Genomic DNA, 18,180 nt, shown 5'->3' on the forward strand with positions numbered 1-18,180 from the left:
ATATTTTTGTCTTTTACACACACAGGAGAGACTAATGAGGAGAGAACTTTCCGAAATTGGATGAATTCTCTTGGTGTAAACCCTTATGTTAACCACTTATATAGGTAAACGCATATGCACATTTTAGATAGTGATTCACGAGAAATATGTTTTGCTTTTACTGAAGTCAAAGTATTCTGATTTGATTGGTAACTATGATTTACTGCACTTGGCATGTTGCTCTATGCCTTACTGGATATGTTCAACTGTGGTGCCATTTTCTTGATATCTAAATATTTAGCAGCTTAGCCGCATGGTAGATTTGGTTCTTTGTTCTTTTGCCTCGACTCTGTGAACTACATCAGGCCCTCTGGCAAATCAGGTTAAGCACATGGATATAGCAATACTATTGGGAGCACAAATTTAAATATATCATGCACACAACTATGTTTCAGTATTAAAAAAGCAAACACAAAACTGATTAGTAGTAAAGAAACCCAAAGGTTATAGTAAACTGCAGTATATGCATAAATGGGCAAATAGAGAATTAGTTCAGCTCACTAGACAATGTAATCCCTATGTTACAGTAGCTTAGGGTAGTGCTCTGTACCACTAGATTAAAGTAAACATAGTACCCACAAAATCAGCAGTCGGCAGTAGCATTGGTAAACAGTAACAGCAATGGTGATCAATAATACTACAACTCCTCTGTAACCAGGAGGCTATAACTGCTTTATAGTGCACACTGTATGAATGGCTACAATTAAATATAGTAAAAAAGAAGCAAAGTGTAAAGTGGGCGTTAAACGGTCAACTCCAGACATATGTGTAAAGACACAGATATATAAAAAAAATGAGACATTTTATTATAAACCACAACAAGTATACAAAGGAAAATATATATCATACATATACATAAAATGGGGAAAAACGAATCCCCAGAAATACAGGACAGTGATACACATACCGTATATATTGCATAAGAGCAAATGATGGCCGACATGTTTCGAAATTGTAAACTATAGCCACTTCATCAAGGCTTGGTTACTGTATAGTTTAGTCAACATCTAAAACAAAAAATACAAAGTACATACATATATACACATAAACAAAGGCAAGAGAGGCCAAAAGGTATTGAAAAAACACAGTTAAGGTTCAAAAGCCAGATCTAATCCTATATAACAGAAAGTCAGCCTATAGGCTATCACCTGAGTAACATGCCAACCACGTAGGAGCTATTCCCTCCAGCAAGGACTCAGTCAGGCATGTTATAGGTCTGGGTCTCCCGAGGATCCTGAACCCCAGCATGGAGCCCCAGTGCAGACCTCCATCTCTATATGAACAGTACACAGAGGGGAGGATCCACAGGATTCTGGGTGGGTCCTCTCTCCATAGGACCAATAGTATCTCAGACTAACAAAAAGGGCGCCAAAACTAAGTAAGGCAGGCCTAGTACAAACAGAACAGCCCAGAGCTCCACAGTTTGTGCATAGTGGGTCCACCCGCGTGCCCGCCGACGCCATACTGCAAACCGAAAGTGACGTCAAACCGTAAGTGGCATAAAAAAACACAAATGAAGGCAGCACAGCAATAATAATGTTATAGGGCATACCGAAATTCCTTAGCTACCCTGGGAAGAATGGGCAATGTGCCTAAATTCAAAAATAACCCATGGAGACCTAGTCCCAAGAATAAAAGAGGAAAAGACCAAAAAAGTTGGAATAATGTCTATACAAACTCAATCGGAAAGAAAAGGAGCATAACTAATAAACCCATTAAGACCTGGGGCATGGTTAGCCCTCAGTGTATAAATCCATCGAGATTCCAAGCAAAGGATAAAATTGTCAAAGTCACCACCCCGGGGACCCTGGTGTACTCTTTCCAGAGCTTGGAATCTCAATGTATCTATGTTGCAAGACGGACAATCAACAAAATGTCTGGCAACTGGACTAATAGGGATTTCGTCCTCAATGTCCGCTGTATGTTTCTTTACTCTTTGCCAGAGCATACGGCTATGGATTACAACCGCGAAACATGTCAGCCATCATTTGCTCTTATGCAATATATGCTGTATTTGTCTCACTGTCCTATATTTCTGGCTATTCGTTTTTCCCCTTTTTATGTATATGTGTGATATATATTTTCTTTTGTATACCTGTTGTGGTTTATAATAAAATTTCTAATTTTTATATACATCTGTGTCTTTGCACATATGTCTGGAGTTGACCGTTTAACGCCCACTTTACACTTTTCTTCTTTTTTACTATATAATTAGGGTTGGCACTCCAGGACATATCTATTTGATCTGCTATGGGTGGGTCTTGACTACATGTTTATGACCCCAAACTACCTCACTACATACATACAATGAAATATAATACCCCCTAAGGAGGTACCACTTACTATGGACAATAGGCAAAGTTCTTGTGAAGTAGCTATCTGGGTGAGCAGTTCTTGGCACGCACTAGTTCTTCAGCTGGCTGTTGGGGCCCAGTCTTTACAGTTGTGCACATAAGTACAGTCCCAGTCTGTATGCAGTGAATTGGGCTGCTAGTTAGATTGCCAGTCCCTATGTACTCTGTCTCTGCTAGCAGTGATAGCTCAATGGCAGCAATACCCTCTTACCAGTCTTAGCAATACAGCAACATTGGTCAGGCTTTTTAGAAGTCAGATCACTTCTGGATCTGCCTAGAGTGACTCTGGTCTTCAGCACACAGGTTAACAGCACTCTGATTTCTGTTTCAGGCAGCAGGCTTGCAGCAAGTTATTGTGCACTCAGGGATAACTATGTGCACACTCCGGTCCCCTCAGAGCAAGAGGAAGTTTAGGAGAAAACTGCTCCTTTCCTCCTCCTGTTAGGAGTGTATATCTGGGAATTGCAGTCCATACTCCATCTACTTCCATTTCCAGACTATATTTATCAGAGTTCAGTACAGTCCTGCTTCAAACTCTTTCAAGTCCTTCATGCCCACTGTCTCCCTCTTCTGAATAGTGCTCAATGGCATTAAAAGACAGCATAAGAGTTTTTTGTATATGCACACAAAACAGCTGCATCACAGTGCCTTTATAGTGGCTCATTTTCTAGCCAAGAACTTGACTACACCAGAAATTATTTCATTCTTCTCCAATGCAACCAAATATACAATAGTGTTGGATAACTGTTGGGGATTTTTTTTTCTAGTGGTTGATATTTTTCCTAAATGTAGCTGTTATTTTATGCACTGAACTTAAGAGAAACCCCAAAATTTAATTCACCACAACACGAATAGAAGAGAAGTCTTCAAATAAGGATAATTGTCCCAGTGACAGCTGCCTGTAGAGAGAATTTAACTTACTCTGGAGAGATTACCACTCCGTTCCTTTTATGTCTACAGGACAGGAATTGAAGGGAAATCCCCCCCCCCCAGTGGGACACAGATGGGAAAAATTACAGTAATTTTAACAATTCCCTATTTTATCCAAAATGTAAAAATGACTTTAGATGTACAGTGAATAACAATACTGTAGGCAATGTTAACTTGTAAAGTATAGTATAGATTTTGTTAATTTTTTTGTATTTTGGCCATTGACTATAATCCAGAAACTGGCAATGCCTTTGTCTAGCCACTTACGGACCGCCCGCCGTCGTTATACGCTGGTACTTTGAAGAGGGATATCATTGTTATGGCAGCAGCTAGCTACCATAACCCCAGTATCCTCTTCTTCAGCGGGCAGTCCGCTTTCAGATAAAAGTGGTCTCTGCGATGGATTCGCCACAAGATCACTTTTATCGGCGATGGGAGAGGGGCCCCCCTCCCGCCGCGCTTCGGTGCCCTCCACCGCTTACCTGAGCCATCATTAGCAGTGGAGGTGATCGGATCCTCTTCCGTGTGTGGTATGGAGATGAGTGAGGGAAAGATGGTCCCCACCCGTCTCCATACCATTGCAGGGCAGAAGCAACGTCAAAACGTCACTTCCGCCCATAGCTCTTTTTTTTTATATCCAACAAAATTTGATTTATTTTGCAGAGATACATTACAGGCATATTTCCCATTGCAGTATGGATTGAAAAGCATTACAGACATAGTCTTCAGTGCAATATGGGATTAAGTGCATATTGTCCAACCAGAGAAACAACCACTTACATAACCACATCGGTAATGTCACATTATCCCCTTTATTATTTCACATATCTCAGTCCTCACCCGACATTTATTCCCAATAATCTGTCTGCCACCAGGTCCACCGGGGCTAATCCCGGCACATCTAACCACAGTGCCCATAATTTCTCAAACTTGTGTGCACTACCCCTATGCTACATCAATTTTTCCATTCTTAATTCCAATCCAATATTTTCAATCCATTCCTTTGTGGTCGGGGGAGCCTCAGACCTCCAGTGTAGCATAATTAATTTCCTTGCCTGAAATAGAACTCTATGCACAGCCTCTCTGCAATGTTCTTCCCACTCGTATTCCTCCAGAGCACCCAGGAGGCAAGCTCTCGGGTCCTGTGGAAGAGAGACTTTGAACACTGTGTTGACCATAGTCACCACACTTGCCCAATATGTGTGTAGTTTAGGACAGCGCCACAACATATGGATAAGATCCCCATGGTCTCTTTTACATCTAGTACATGTGGCGTTGAGCTGTAGATTCATCAAGTGGAGCCTGTGGGGGGTATAATAAGTTCGTAACAGAATGTACAGCTGGGTAAGCCTTTGGGATACATTCAGTGAGCACTTACCCACTGCCTGAAAGATCTCCTCCTACTGATCCCTGTCTAACTGTTCAACATCTGCCTCCCACTTCTCCCTAACCTTCAAAGGATGCTGCCTCATCATGGACTGCAACAGGATGGCATAACATTGGGAGATAAATCCTTTAGACGAAGCAGCATCCCCCAGAAGGCTAAACACAGGGGTCAGGGACAAATGCCACTCCGAAGAACGGCTCTGTGCTGCCACCGCATGACTAAGTTGTAAATAGTAAAAGTGCATCGATGGCGGAAGACCATAGGCTTCCCTCAGATCATTGAAGGAGCGCAACACTCCATTACGGAATATGTGCTTGAGATGTGTAACCCCGTACTTCTTCCACCTAACTCCAAACTGCAGCTTGCCAGTTCAGTGTACATATCTTTCTGCCACATGGGACTCTACTCTGTAAAACCCTCTGCATTCTGGATATATTTAGATTTATTCCTTATCTTCTGGATTAGACTAAAGCTTGGGTACTTTTTATGAGGTTTAGCAAAGGCCAGTGCACACGGTATGAAGTAGTAATTTCTGAGAAGAGCTTTGCGAACTAATCACTGCCCCCCCCCGGCGGAAACATCCCAATGAGATGCTGCAACTGGGCCGCTAGGTAGTACAGCCAAGAGTTTGGCAATACCAAGCCCCCATTGTCTTTGGGTCTCTGCAGGTGTTCCAATTTGATCCTAGGGGGTCTATCCTTCCATATGAGGCTGCGGAAAATGGCATATACAGTACGGAATGTCTTCAATGGGCTAACCATGGGGGTATTATGTAGAAAATACAGTAGCTGCGGCATAAGTATCATCTTAATTAAGTTTACCCTGCCCGCAACTGATAGGGAGAGTGATTTCCAAGTTTTGACCTTGTCCCTAAACCTCAGGAGCAGGGGGGAGATTTTTAGATGTAAGAATTCCCTTGGCTTAGCTGTGATCTGGATCCCCAGGTATCTAAAGGATACAGTAATGGGTATAGGGCAGGAGGAATTAACTATCTGTGTGTCGTCCCCATCCAGCAGGAGTAAAGCAGATTTTGACCAGTTTATAAGTAAACCAGAATATCCCCCAAATCTGGATATGGTCGACATGGCTTCCCTAACGGAGGTATCTGTGTCCCCCAGCAGAAGCAAAGTGTCGTTTGCATATAACATGACTTTTTCCTGCATGTTACCATAGCAAAAACCTGTGATGCGTTGATTTGCCCTGATATCAATATCCAGTAGCTCAATAGCTAACGCAAAGAGGAGGGGGGACAGGGGGCAACCCTGTCTCATTCCCCTCCTCAGTGCAAAGCCCCGAGACAAGGAACCGAAGTTCCCGATGGTGGATTGCGGTTGACTGTAGAGGAGTTTTACCCAGGAGATATAGTTTGGGCCAAATCCAAACTTCAGCAGAATCGACCAGAGGTAGTTCCAGTCTATGCTGTCGAACGCCTTTGTGGCGTCCAATGACAACAGCGCTCTACTACCCATGTTATCTGCCCGTGACTGAATATTAAGGAACAACCTCCTCAAATTAACTGCTGTTGATTTATTGAGCATGAAGCCAGCCTGGTCGTCATGCACAATAGATGTTATCACCCCATTCATCTGGATTGCCAACACTTTTGCTAATATCTTGATGCCGCTCTGAAGTAATGAGATTGGGCGGTATGCCCCTGGGTCTACTGGGTCCTTGCCCGGTTTGAGTAGTAAGACTATGTTTGCCTTGGACATGGAGGGGAGGAAACTTTTAGCAACTGTGGTAGTAGCTCCTCAGAGTAATGCTTATACACTTCTATGGGTATCCCATCTTCCCCCGGGCCTTACAGTTGGGGAAGGCACTAACTGCCACCTGAAACTCTTCTACGGTGAGCGGGGTCTCTAGCTGGGCTTATTGACCCTCGGACGGTTCAGGGAAGTCAATATGGATCAGGTATAAATCTAGGTCTTCTTGGGTGTATGCCGAGCCAGGACTGTACAGAGTCTCGTAACAATTCCTGCATGATCTGTTCAGGCTGACAAACCAAGTTACCCGCTTGAGATCTAATGGCTCCTATGGCAGGGAATCGTTGGTGGTAGTTCGCAATCCGTGCTAAAAGGCGCTCAGTTTTCTCACCCTCCTCAAAGAATGCCTGCTTTGTAAACAATCTCTTCTTTTCATGCCTCCCTGGTGGAAATAGAAGGGCTGGTAATGTACGTTTGTTCCATTGCTTTCACCTCCTTCTTAAGAGCAGATGATTCGTGTTTAACCTTGTTCATTTCACCTATCAGAAGTCCCCGTAAGTATGCCTTAAAGGCATCCCACTGTAATACAGTTGAGGCATCTCGATCCTGGGCGTTAGAGAACTCGCGCATGCTCCCCACTATCCCCTCATGTGAACAGAACAGCTTCAGCCAAAAGGCATTAAACTTCCAGGGGGCCCTAGGTAACATGGTAGGAGGAGCCACCAGGACTTGGATCACTAACGGAGAGTCTATGCGTCATGTTAGCTACAAACGGGAGCATGCTCAAGTTCCCCACCCCCAGGTCAATTCTAGACAAACAGCCATGTGATTTGGAAAAACATGTGAACTGTCAGGCGCCCGGATTGAGGCCAGATATCCACCCAGCCCACCTCTTGCAACAACCGCGCCAGGGGAGTACTCCTGGAGAGGGCAGAGGGTCTAGGGCCCGGGTGTCTATCCGCCATATGGTCCAGACAACAATTGAAATCTCCGATCACGAGCAATGGTACATCCAGCCTACCATCCAAAAATGCGAGGAGGAGCCGGAGCACCGCTGCCGTGAACGGCGGAGGGATGTAGATACATGCCATCACACATGTCAATGTATTAAATCTGCAATGAATAAAGACAAATCACCCTTCCGTGTCTATGACACTGTCAAATTCCTGGTAGTCCAGGGCTCCATGGAACACTACACTCACTCCCCTGGAAAGGAGGTATGTGTAGAGTGATAGGCCTTCCCCATGCCCATAGCTCTTAAAGAGACTTTTTTTTTTTCAAATTACAATTTTTTTTTTTTTTTGCATTTTAATGTAAATATGAGATCTGAGGTCTTTTTGACCACAGATCTCATATTTAAGAGGTCTTGTCATGCTTTTTTTTCTTTTACAAGGGATGTTTGCATTCCTTGTAATAGGAATACAAGTGACACAATTTTTTTTTAAAGAACAGTGTTAAAATAAAAAATAAAAGGTAAAATAAATACGAAAAAAAAAATGTAAGTGCGTCCCTGCTCGCGTGCAGAAGCGAATGCATATGTAAGCAGTGCCCGCATATGAAAACGGTGTTCAAACCACACATGTGAGGTATCACCACGATTGTTAGCATGAGAGCAATAATTCTAGCCCTAGACCTCCTCAGTAACTCAAAACATGCAACTTGTAGAATTTTTTAAACGTCGCCTATGGAGATTTTTAAGGGTATAAGTTTGTCGCCATTCCACAAGCGAGCGCAATTTTGAAGCGTGACATGTTGGGTATCAATTTACTCAGCACAACATTATCTTTCACAATATAAAAAAAATTGGACTAACTTTACTGTTGTCTTATTTTTTAATTCAAAAAAGTGTGCTTGTAAGACCGCTGCGCAAATACGGTGTGACATAAAGTATTGCAACGACCGCCATTTTATCTCTAGGGTGTTAGAAAAAAAAAAAAATATATATATATATATATATATATATATATAAATAATGTTTGGGAGTTCTAAGTAATTTTCTAGCAAAAAAAACCTGTGTTTCACTTGTAAACACAAAATCTCAGAAAGAGGCTCGGTCCTTATGATTTCATAATGTTTTTTTTTTACTCTGTTCATAGTGACTTGACTGATGCTTTAATCATCTTCCAATTATATGACCGCACCCGGGTGACAGTTAGCTGGGATCGTGTCAACAAACCTCCATTTCCACCTCTTGGAGCCCACATGAGAAAGGTCTGTGTGAAAGATAATTTAATTATTTACATGTAGACACCATATTTCTATCAAGTGCCATACAGTGATGCTGCTGCATATGCTAACATGGTTCGTCCAAAATCAGATACAGTATTTGTCATGTCATCCTCTACTGTACCGTCTTCTGTTGCTGGGAAGAAACAGCACTGTTCTATTTGTTTCTATTGCTAGCCAATTAACTCCTACCTTTGTGGTAAACAAACTACCCCTGTCACCACCACAACTGGGTCTGGGAATATGATCTATGTCCATGCAAGACAACTCATGAATTTGATATTGGGGGGGGTTTACTAAAACCCGTGCACACAGAATCTGATGGAGCTGTGCATAGTAACCAATCAACTTCTAATCCAGCTTCTTCCATTAAGTTTTGACAATAAGGCTGGGTTCACACTGATACTACACGACAGTCATACGACTTTCATCCTACTTTGCTCTGCGACTTCAGTCCAAAATTGGTCCTACATTGGTCCTACATCCATCCGACTTGAATGAACAGGGATCCAACTTTGATCTCCGACAATACCAGGCACTGTGTCTGGTATGAATCTTTAGGAGGCACTCCACGCACAATGTAAAAAAAAAAACATCATGGGTTCCCCCTCCAAGAGCATACCAGGCCCTTCGGTCTGGTATTGATTTTCAGGTGAACACCCACGCCGAAAAAATGGCGTTGGGGTCCCCCCAAATACATATGCCCCCCCTCCTGAACCGTACCAGGTGGCATGCCCTGAACATAGGGGTGGGTGCTTTGGGGCAGGGGGGCCCTGCGCCCCCCACCCCAAAGCACCTTGTCCCCTTGTTGATGAGGACAATTTGGCAGCTCCGGGGGCTCTTCCGACTTCTTCTCCCCTCTCTGGCTCTTCTGCCTCCTCCGCTGATGTCTTCTAGCCTTCTCCCTCTGTCCGCTGTCTTCTGCCAGGTCTTCTGCGCTATCTTCTCGCTATCTTCTCGCTATCTTCTCACTCTTCTGCTCGCTCTTTTGCTGGGTCTTCTCCGCTGTCTTCTCTACTGCCTTCTCCCTCTGTTCTTCTTTCAATGTTGGCTCGATGCTCTCTCCCGTTCTAATGCTGGCTGCGAAGTGTGCCACTACTTATATCGGCATGGGGCGGGGTCACTGGAGGCCCGCCCCTTATGACGTCACTGCCCCATCATGCCCCGGGCGGTGACGTCAAAAGGGGCGGGGCCTCCAGATGACATCACCCAGTGACCCTGCTCCATGCCAATATAAGTAGTGGCACACCACGCACCCAGCTTTAGAGCGGGAGAGAGTGTCAAGTCAACATCGGAAGAACAGAGGGAGAAGGCAGTGGAGAAGACCCAGCAAAAGAGTGAGAAGATAGCGGAGAAGACAGCGGACAGAGGGAGAAGAACCAGAGAGGGTTATAAGACATCAGCGGAGAGTGGAGAAGACCTGGAGAGGGGAGAAGAACCGGCAGAGGAAGAAGACATCAGCGGAGAAGGCAGAAGAGCTGGAGAGGGAGAAGAAATTGGAACAGGCGACGGTGCTGCCTTATTGAATTAATTTAAAAACCTGTGTAATGTGTTTTATTTTTGACATTTTTTTTAGGTGAATGGGTAGGGGTTCAATGTACCCCATACTCATTCACATAGGGTGGGGGGCCGTAATCTGGGGGCCCCCTCGTTAAAGGGGCTTCCAGATTGCGATAAGCTTCCCGCCCGCAGACCCTGACAACCAGGGTTGTCGGGAAGAGGCCCTTGTTCTCATCAACATGGGGACAAGGTGCTTTGGGGCTGCCCCAAAGCACCCACCCCCCCATGTTGAAGGCATGTGGCCTGGTATGGTTCAGGAGGGGGGGGGCGCTTGCTCATCCCCACCCCTTTCCTGACCTGCCAGGCTGTGTGCTCGGATAAGGGTCTGGTATGGATGTTAGGGGGGAACCCCAATGCGATTTTTCGGCGTAGGGGTTCCCCTAAAATCCATACCAGACCGAAGGGCCTGGTATGCTCTTGGAGGGGGAACCCATGCCGTTTTTTTATTCTTTTTAAAATTTGGAGTGAAGTTCCCCTTCAAGATCATCAGAGCACAAGATGCATGCCAAAGTCGGATCAGTGAAGACGGCGATCCGACTTTGATGCGACTTCAGTGATATTCAATGGGCTGAAGTAGGATCAGTAGGATCAAAGTAGTGCAGGGAGCATTTTCAAAGTCGGACTGACTTGTGTCGGACCAGTTAAGACGTCATGCGACATGAGCTCCCAATGTCGGAGCGTTTGTTGTACCAGTGTGAACCCGGCCTAAAACCTAGAAGCATAATGGTTACTATGTACTATGTACAGCTGCACCAGATTCTGTGCACAATTCCAGGCCCAATTGTGGTGGTGACAGGGGAAGTTCATTCGCAATGGGTTTTTGCAGACTGTTAAAGCGTTTGTTACCCCAACATTTCATATTCCTGATATGTGGCTGCTGTATCATGTACTTGTATGAGAAAGTATCCTGTTCTCTTGTATTGCTTCCTTTATGTGAAATCCCTGGTGTTCCTGCGAGCCCCTCTGGTTTCCTATTAAAAACTGACCGCACTAAGCAAGAGAACACATTGTGGTCAGTTCTCTAGGCATACTGGGAACTGAGACTTGTCCTGACACATGGGGGCTGCACAGGCATTCACTGGGAAGCTCAGTGTGCTGCTGCTTCTCCTCCCCCAGCTTTTATGCAGCTGAGAACAGAGGGAATGTGATCACTTATAAAAAAGGGAAAAAGGTATTTATAATGTTTTTTTTTATACCTATACAAAAAATGTTTTGCCTTTCATTTCTATTTTAACCTGAATAGGTTATTTTACAAGGTGATCATTTACAATCACTTTAATTACTGTGTAAGGACCATGCAGATAGCGCGGATCGCACTTCAGACAGCAAAGCAGGTCTAAACGAGTCCTTACTGTTCAGCAGTGGCATCGTTAAGGGGTGGCTATTGAGGCTAGAGCCCCGGATCTGGGGCCCATAGCCCCGAATCCAAGGCCAGCCCTACTGCGAGAGTGTCTCAGGCTGCCTGACACTGCGCTGTTCTGCACAGCTGCGGCACTCTCACTGAGTCTGCACTCCATGCTTCACTGACAGCCAGAACCAGGAGATCAGTGTGAGTGAGTCTCCTCCCTTGCCCCACCCATATCATAGAGCTGAGAGTAACTTTCTCACACAAAGCTCCTGAGCAGGTGAGTGCAGATCATGGAGGAGGGGGAGGGGGAAAACTGTACTACCCTAGCCTGTCTTCTGTATACCCAGACTCTCTGTATATACCTAGCCTCTCTGTATATACTCAGCCTCTCTGTATACCCAGCCTCTCTATATATACTCAGCCTCTCTGTATATACCCAGCCTCTTTGTATTTTCCTAGCCTCTCTGTATATACCCAGCATCTCTGTATACCTAGCCTCTGTGTATATACCCAGCCTCTCTGTATACCCAGCCTCTTTGTGTATACCCAGACTCTCTGTATACCTAGCCTCTCCAAATATACCCAGCCTCTCTGTATATACACTAGCCTCTCTGTATACCCAGCCTCTCCGTATATACCCAGCTCTCTGTATACCCAACCTCTCTGTATATACCCAGCCTCTCTGTATACCCAGCCTCTCTGTATATACACTAGCCTCTCTGTATATACTCAGACTCTCTGTATACCCAGCCTCACTGTATATACACTGGCCTCTCTGTATACCCAGCCTCTTTGTATATACACTTTGCCTCTCTGTATACCTAGCCTCTCTATATACCCAGCCTCTCTGTATATACACTGAGTCTGCACTCCATGCTTCACTGACAGCCAGAACCAGGAGATCAGTGTGAGTGAGTCTCCTCCCTTGCCCCACCCATATCATAGAGCTGAGAGTAACTTTCTCACACAAAGCTCCTGAGCAGGTGAGTGCAGATCATGGAGGAGGGGGAGGGGGAAAACTGTACTACCCTAGCCTGTCTTCTGTATACCCAGACTCTCTGTATATACCTAGCCTCTCTGTATATACCTAGCCTCTCTGTATATACCCAGCCTCTCTGTATACCTAGCCTCTCTGTATATACTCAGCCTCTCTGTATACCCAGACTCTTTGTATATACCTAGCCTCTCTGTATATACCCAGCCTCTCTGTATATACTCAGCCTCTTTGTATATACCTAGCCTCTTTGTATATACCCAGCCTCTCTGTATACCCAGCCTCTCTGTATGTCCAGCCTCCCTGTATGCCCAGCCTCTCTGTATACCTAGCCTCTCTGTACATACCCAGCCTCTCTGTATACCCAGCCTCTCTGTGTATACCCAGGCTCTCTGTATACCTAGCCTCTCTGTATATACCCAGCCTCTCTGTATATACACTGGCTGCTCTGTACACCCAGCCTCTTTGTATATACACTTTGCCTCTCTATATAACCAGCCTCTTTATATACCCAGCCTCTCTGTATACAGCAGCCTCTCTGTATGTACCCAGCCTCTCTTTATACCCAGCCTTTCTGTATATACCCAGCCTTTCTGTATACCCAGCCTCTCTGTATATACCCAGCCTCTCTGTATACCCAGCCTCTCTTTATACCCAGCCTTTCTGTATATACCCAGCCTTTCTGTATACCCAGCCTCTCTGTATATACCCAGCCTCTCTGTATACCCAGCATCTCTGTATACCTAGCCTCTCTGTATATACACTGGCCTCTCTGTATACCCAGCCTCTCTGTATATACACTTTGCCTCTCTGTATACCCAGCCTCTCTGTATATACCTAGCTTCTCTAAATATACCCAGCCTCCCTGTATTCCCAGCCTCTCTGTATACCGCAGCTTCTCTGTATACCCAGCCTCTCTGTATATACCCAGCCTCTCTGTATAAACCGCAGCCTCTCTGTATACCGCAGCCTCTCTGTATACCGCATCCTCTCTGTATATACCCAGCCTCTATGTATACCCAGCCTCTCTGTATACCCCAGCCTCTCTGTATACCCAGCCTCTCTGTATACCGCAGCCTCTCTGTATACACTAGCCTCTCTGTATACACAATCAGCATCTGGTGGCAGGTGACATGACAAGCTCTCTGGTGACCCTGATGTAAGGGGGAGGCTCTCTGGAGACCCTGATGTAATGAGGGGGACTTTGGGGATATATATATATATATATATATATATATATATATATATATATATACATATACACATATACACACACACACACACGTATGTTATATACATGTGTATGCCTGCCCAAGTGTATGACTTTCTTTACTTGGGGCTCTAGCCCCAGATCTTTTGTAGACCTAGCAACACCCCTGCTGTTCAGCATATCTACAGGCAGTTATTTCAGATTTTACTATGCTTGTTTATGTGTTATACATTTGGGGATCTATTGGTACCCTGTCTCTAGCATTATTAACCCAATTGGAGGCAGTCAGCTGTTTACTCACCTGTTAGCTATTGGTATGTATCTACATTGTGCTTGTTCATTTTGCTTTGTCTGTATAGCAGATTTATGCAGCTCCACCGTTTAGTCATGCACCTACCCTCATCTTTCATTTTGAAAATTTCTGTGACGTATGGTATGATTCATCACAGGTTTTTATTGCTGTCTGTGCCTCTGCTGGGGAAATTGATACCATTACTTTCTTATTGACCATTGTCACTGAGACAGAAAGTGGTAGGAAATGTAAAATGTTAGCGCTGTCAAAGTGAGGGAAAATGTATTAGTTTGGACATAGATCTCTCTGGTGGACACAGGCAGTAAAAATAACCTGATAGGGGTTTTAACCATACCTTACTCTATCTACAACAAAACAAAATTTGTATATACACTTTATAAAGTAACTCTCATACAGCATATTAAATTAACTGGGTATATTTTCTTTTTTCTTTAGCTAGAAAATTGTAATTATGCCGTCGAGTTGGGAAGGAACAAAGCTAGATTCTCCCTAGTGGGTATATGTGGCCATAATCTTTATGAAGGCAATCATACCCTCACTCTGGCCTTAGTGTGGCAGCTAATGAGGAGGTAAGTCATTGGCATGGGCCTCATGTACCTACACACAACACAACAGTGCTACACATTTATATCCTCCTGTATATGTGATATATATATATATATATATATATATATATATATATATATATATATATATATATATATATATGTCCAAAGGCAAAGAAAAGTGAATGTACAAATATCAAATAAATGCATAAGCAATTCAACAGATGTATGCAAGGATCCTACTTTGCAGCATGCTGGCAGGGACATGTATACATGTTCCAAGTCAGTTACTCATACAGAAGATAGATTCAGCATAACACAGTCTTTTCTTACAACTAGGCTGTTAAGACTAAAGTAGGGTACACATTATAATCAGAAGGAAATACACACGAAAATCAGAAGGAAAAATTCCATAAGAGGAACGATGGTTTTCGTATAGTGTGTGTACAACTTGTGACATCCGATTCAGACTTTCCAAACAAAATTTCTTGAAGGGACAAACTCCAAAATGTTTCTTGTATGTGAACAGAACTAACGATTTTCATTTAACCGTTTGCTGACCGCCCTATAGCAGATTTCCTGCTACAGGGTGACTGCGCTGTGCAGAATCACATATATCTATGTCAGGGATATGCAATTAGTGAACCTCCAGCTGTTGCAGAACTAAAAATCCCATGAGTCATAGCAAGACTCTGACAGCCACAAGCATGACACACAGAGGCATGATGGGACTTGTAGTTTTACAACAGCTGGAGGTCCGCTAATTGCATATCCCTGATATACGTGATTCTGCACCTCCGGGTGGGGGGAGCGTCACTGTCACAGCAGAAGCCGATCAGCAGGTGCCAGCCAATGGATGTCCGCCAGCACCCACTGATCACCGAAGAGAGACACAGGACGGAGCTCTGCCTATGTAAACAAGGCAGAGCTCCTGTCCTGACAGGGGGGAAGTGATGGATTTTCTTTCTCTGCAAAGGTAAAAGAATTAATCACTTCCCTTAGTAAAAGCACCACACATAGTGTACGCAAACACTGGTTAGGTACACATTTAACCCTTTGATCACTCTAGGTGTTTAGCCCCTTCCCACTGTCATTAGTACAGTGACAGTGCTTATGATTCATCACAGATTTTTATTGCTGTCTGTGCTTCTGCTGGGGAAATTGATACCATTACTTTCTTATTGACCATTGTCACTGAGACAGAAAGTACAAAGGACAAAGCGTCAGACTTTTATCCAAAGGGCGTGTGCCTGGATTTTGTCTTGAATACTAACGCACACAATTGTCTGCCAACAAACACGAACCTAGTGACGTATTATAAGGAATTTCAACTCTTGGGCGCCACCCTTTGGGCACCTTCTGCTAATGTCGTGTTTGGTGAGCATTGATTCCGAGCATGTGTGTTTGTACTTTGGACTTTTGTGTGACGGACGTGTGTACACACGATAGGAAAATCTGACAACAGACCGTTGTCCGACAAAAATTTACTAGCCTGCCATCCAACATTTGTTGGCGGAAAGTTGGCCAACAATTGTCTGAAGGAGCGTACTAATGGTCAGATTTTAGGCCAACAGTCTGTCATCACACAATTCCCGGACGAAAATCCGATCGTGTGTACGAGGTTTACGGTATTTTATTCTCAAATCTCACCGGATACCCTCTGTCATCATTCAAATCCAGAAATGTCCTTATTAAAAAATCCACCAGAGGGTGCTGTAGGCTATTGGATTACAATTGTGGGTTTTCAGTTATATAAGCTCAGAGAATACGAAAACATTTACAGAAGTGTGCAAAATAAAAACATATTAATTACCGTACTAGTGCCAATTCTAACTGGAATCCCTGTGCCCTAGAGGCCCCAAGCATACCTGCTTCTATTTGCCAGCTATGTGTTTCTAAAAAGAGACATTTTGTATTATTTCACACCCCCCCTTAATGTTTAGCTATCTGCTCTGTAAACCTGTAGTAGGATGTACTAAAGGGGATAAACAAGAAGAACATATATCCCATTCCAAACTAGTAGCCCACGGTCTTAACAGAACTGTCAAGCATTCTTGTATATTTAATGATGTCTATATAAAAATTGCCACAAATGTATATTTAAAGTGATTGTAAAGTCTTGTTTAAAAAAAAAAAAATAACAAACATGTTATACTTACCTCCTCTGTACAATTGGTTTTGCACAGAGCAGCCCGGATCCTCCTCTTCTGGGGTCCCTCTTCATTACTCCTGGCCCCTCCCTCCTGTCGAGTGCCCCCACAGCCAGCAGCTTGCTATGGGGGCACCCAAGCCGAGTCACAGCTCCCTGTATCCATTGAGACACAGCGCCCCGACCTGGCCCTGCTCCCCTCTCCCCTGATTGGCTAACTGACTTTGATTGACAACCGCTGGAGAAAGTGGCACCGCTGCTGTGTCTCAGCCAATTAGGAGGAGAGTCCCGGACGTCTAAGCCACTTGTGGACATCACTAGAGAGAGAGGGACCTTAGGTAAGTAATTAGGGGAGGCTGCTACACACAGAACGTTTTTTATCTTAAAGTGATTGTAAGGGTTCATTTAAAAAAAAAAATAACAAACATATCATACTTACCTCCTCTGTACAATTGGTTTTGCACAGAGCAGCCCGGATATAACTGATTCCCCACATCCAATTCTCAATAGCAGGAGATTTTGACCAGCTCTCTATGTAGCCGGTTCACATATCTCCTCTGCGGCTCCGGTGCGAATTTGCACAGGAGCCTGTGCGTCTTTTGGTTCGTTTCAAGTCTGAATTCAGCCAAAAATTTGGGGCTGAAATCGGAGCCTGAAACGGTAAACGGGGACGCACCGGACCCCTGCTGTGAGCCGCATGCGAAGATAGTGTGAGCTTAGCCTGAGTCAGGGTTCAAGGTAAAGTCTGCAAACCACTAAATTAGCTGTGGACCCCATTGAAGTCAATGGGAGATTAATTTTGTTATTTAGTGCTGACCATTTTCAAGGCTAGCAGAGAAGTTATTGTCAAAAAAAAGCATGCAAAACTGGACACTGCCATGGTGGACATGCATCAGTACAAAAAAAAAGTTTTTTAAAAAATACAAGACCACTATTATTTCCGATGGACCCCCCAAAAGAAATGAGAGCCCCATAATACCACCAAAGTCCACTTATTTACTCAAAAGTCTACTTATTTTTAAAGGGAAGCCTTGCAGCTAAAAGGAAAAAAAAGAGAAATCTGTAAAAACAACAAACTCCCAAAATAAATGAAAACCCCAAAATAATACACCCCAAAACAAAAGCCCACTTTTATTTAAGGGAAGCCATGCTGAAAAAATGGATACAGTTTAACTTAAAATAAAGGCCCTAATTAAAGCGTAACTCCACTTTCCTGGGGAAAAAATATCAAATAAAGAAAAAATAATATAGCGTATACAATTGCGACACAAGTCATATTGTAATCAGGAGCGCCGGACTCATATGTTTGTATGCGTTTTTTTTTTTTCAAGCCACATGATTAGAGCCTGAGGCTCTAATTGGCTTGAAAAAGGTTGGGCTCCGGGCACAGAGCACTGCTCCCTGAACCCACACACTTGTGAC

The 18,180-nt window shown here is 44.0% G+C and overlaps 1 protein-coding gene across 2 annotated transcripts in view; it reads left to right on the top strand.

Moving 5' to 3' along the window:
* PLS1 (plastin 1) overlaps positions 1–18,180 on the top strand; it is a 227,386-nt gene that overhangs the window by 199,095 nt on the left and 10,111 nt on the right. For both annotated transcript variants that reach the window (XM_073625875.1, XM_073625874.1), the window contains exons 11-13: positions 26–104; positions 8,510–8,624; positions 14,500–14,633. In XM_073625875.1, coding sequence (XP_073481976.1) covers positions 26–104; positions 8,510–8,624; positions 14,500–14,633 — 328 coding nt within the window. The remainder of the gene's footprint in view (positions 1–25; positions 105–8,509; positions 8,625–14,499; positions 14,634–18,180) is intronic.

The sequence above is a fragment of the Aquarana catesbeiana genome, linkage group LG04 (assembly GCF_042186555.1).
Source record: "Aquarana catesbeiana isolate 2022-GZ linkage group LG04, ASM4218655v1, whole genome shotgun sequence".
Lineage (NCBI taxonomy): Eukaryota > Metazoa > Chordata > Amphibia > Anura > Ranidae > Aquarana > Aquarana catesbeiana.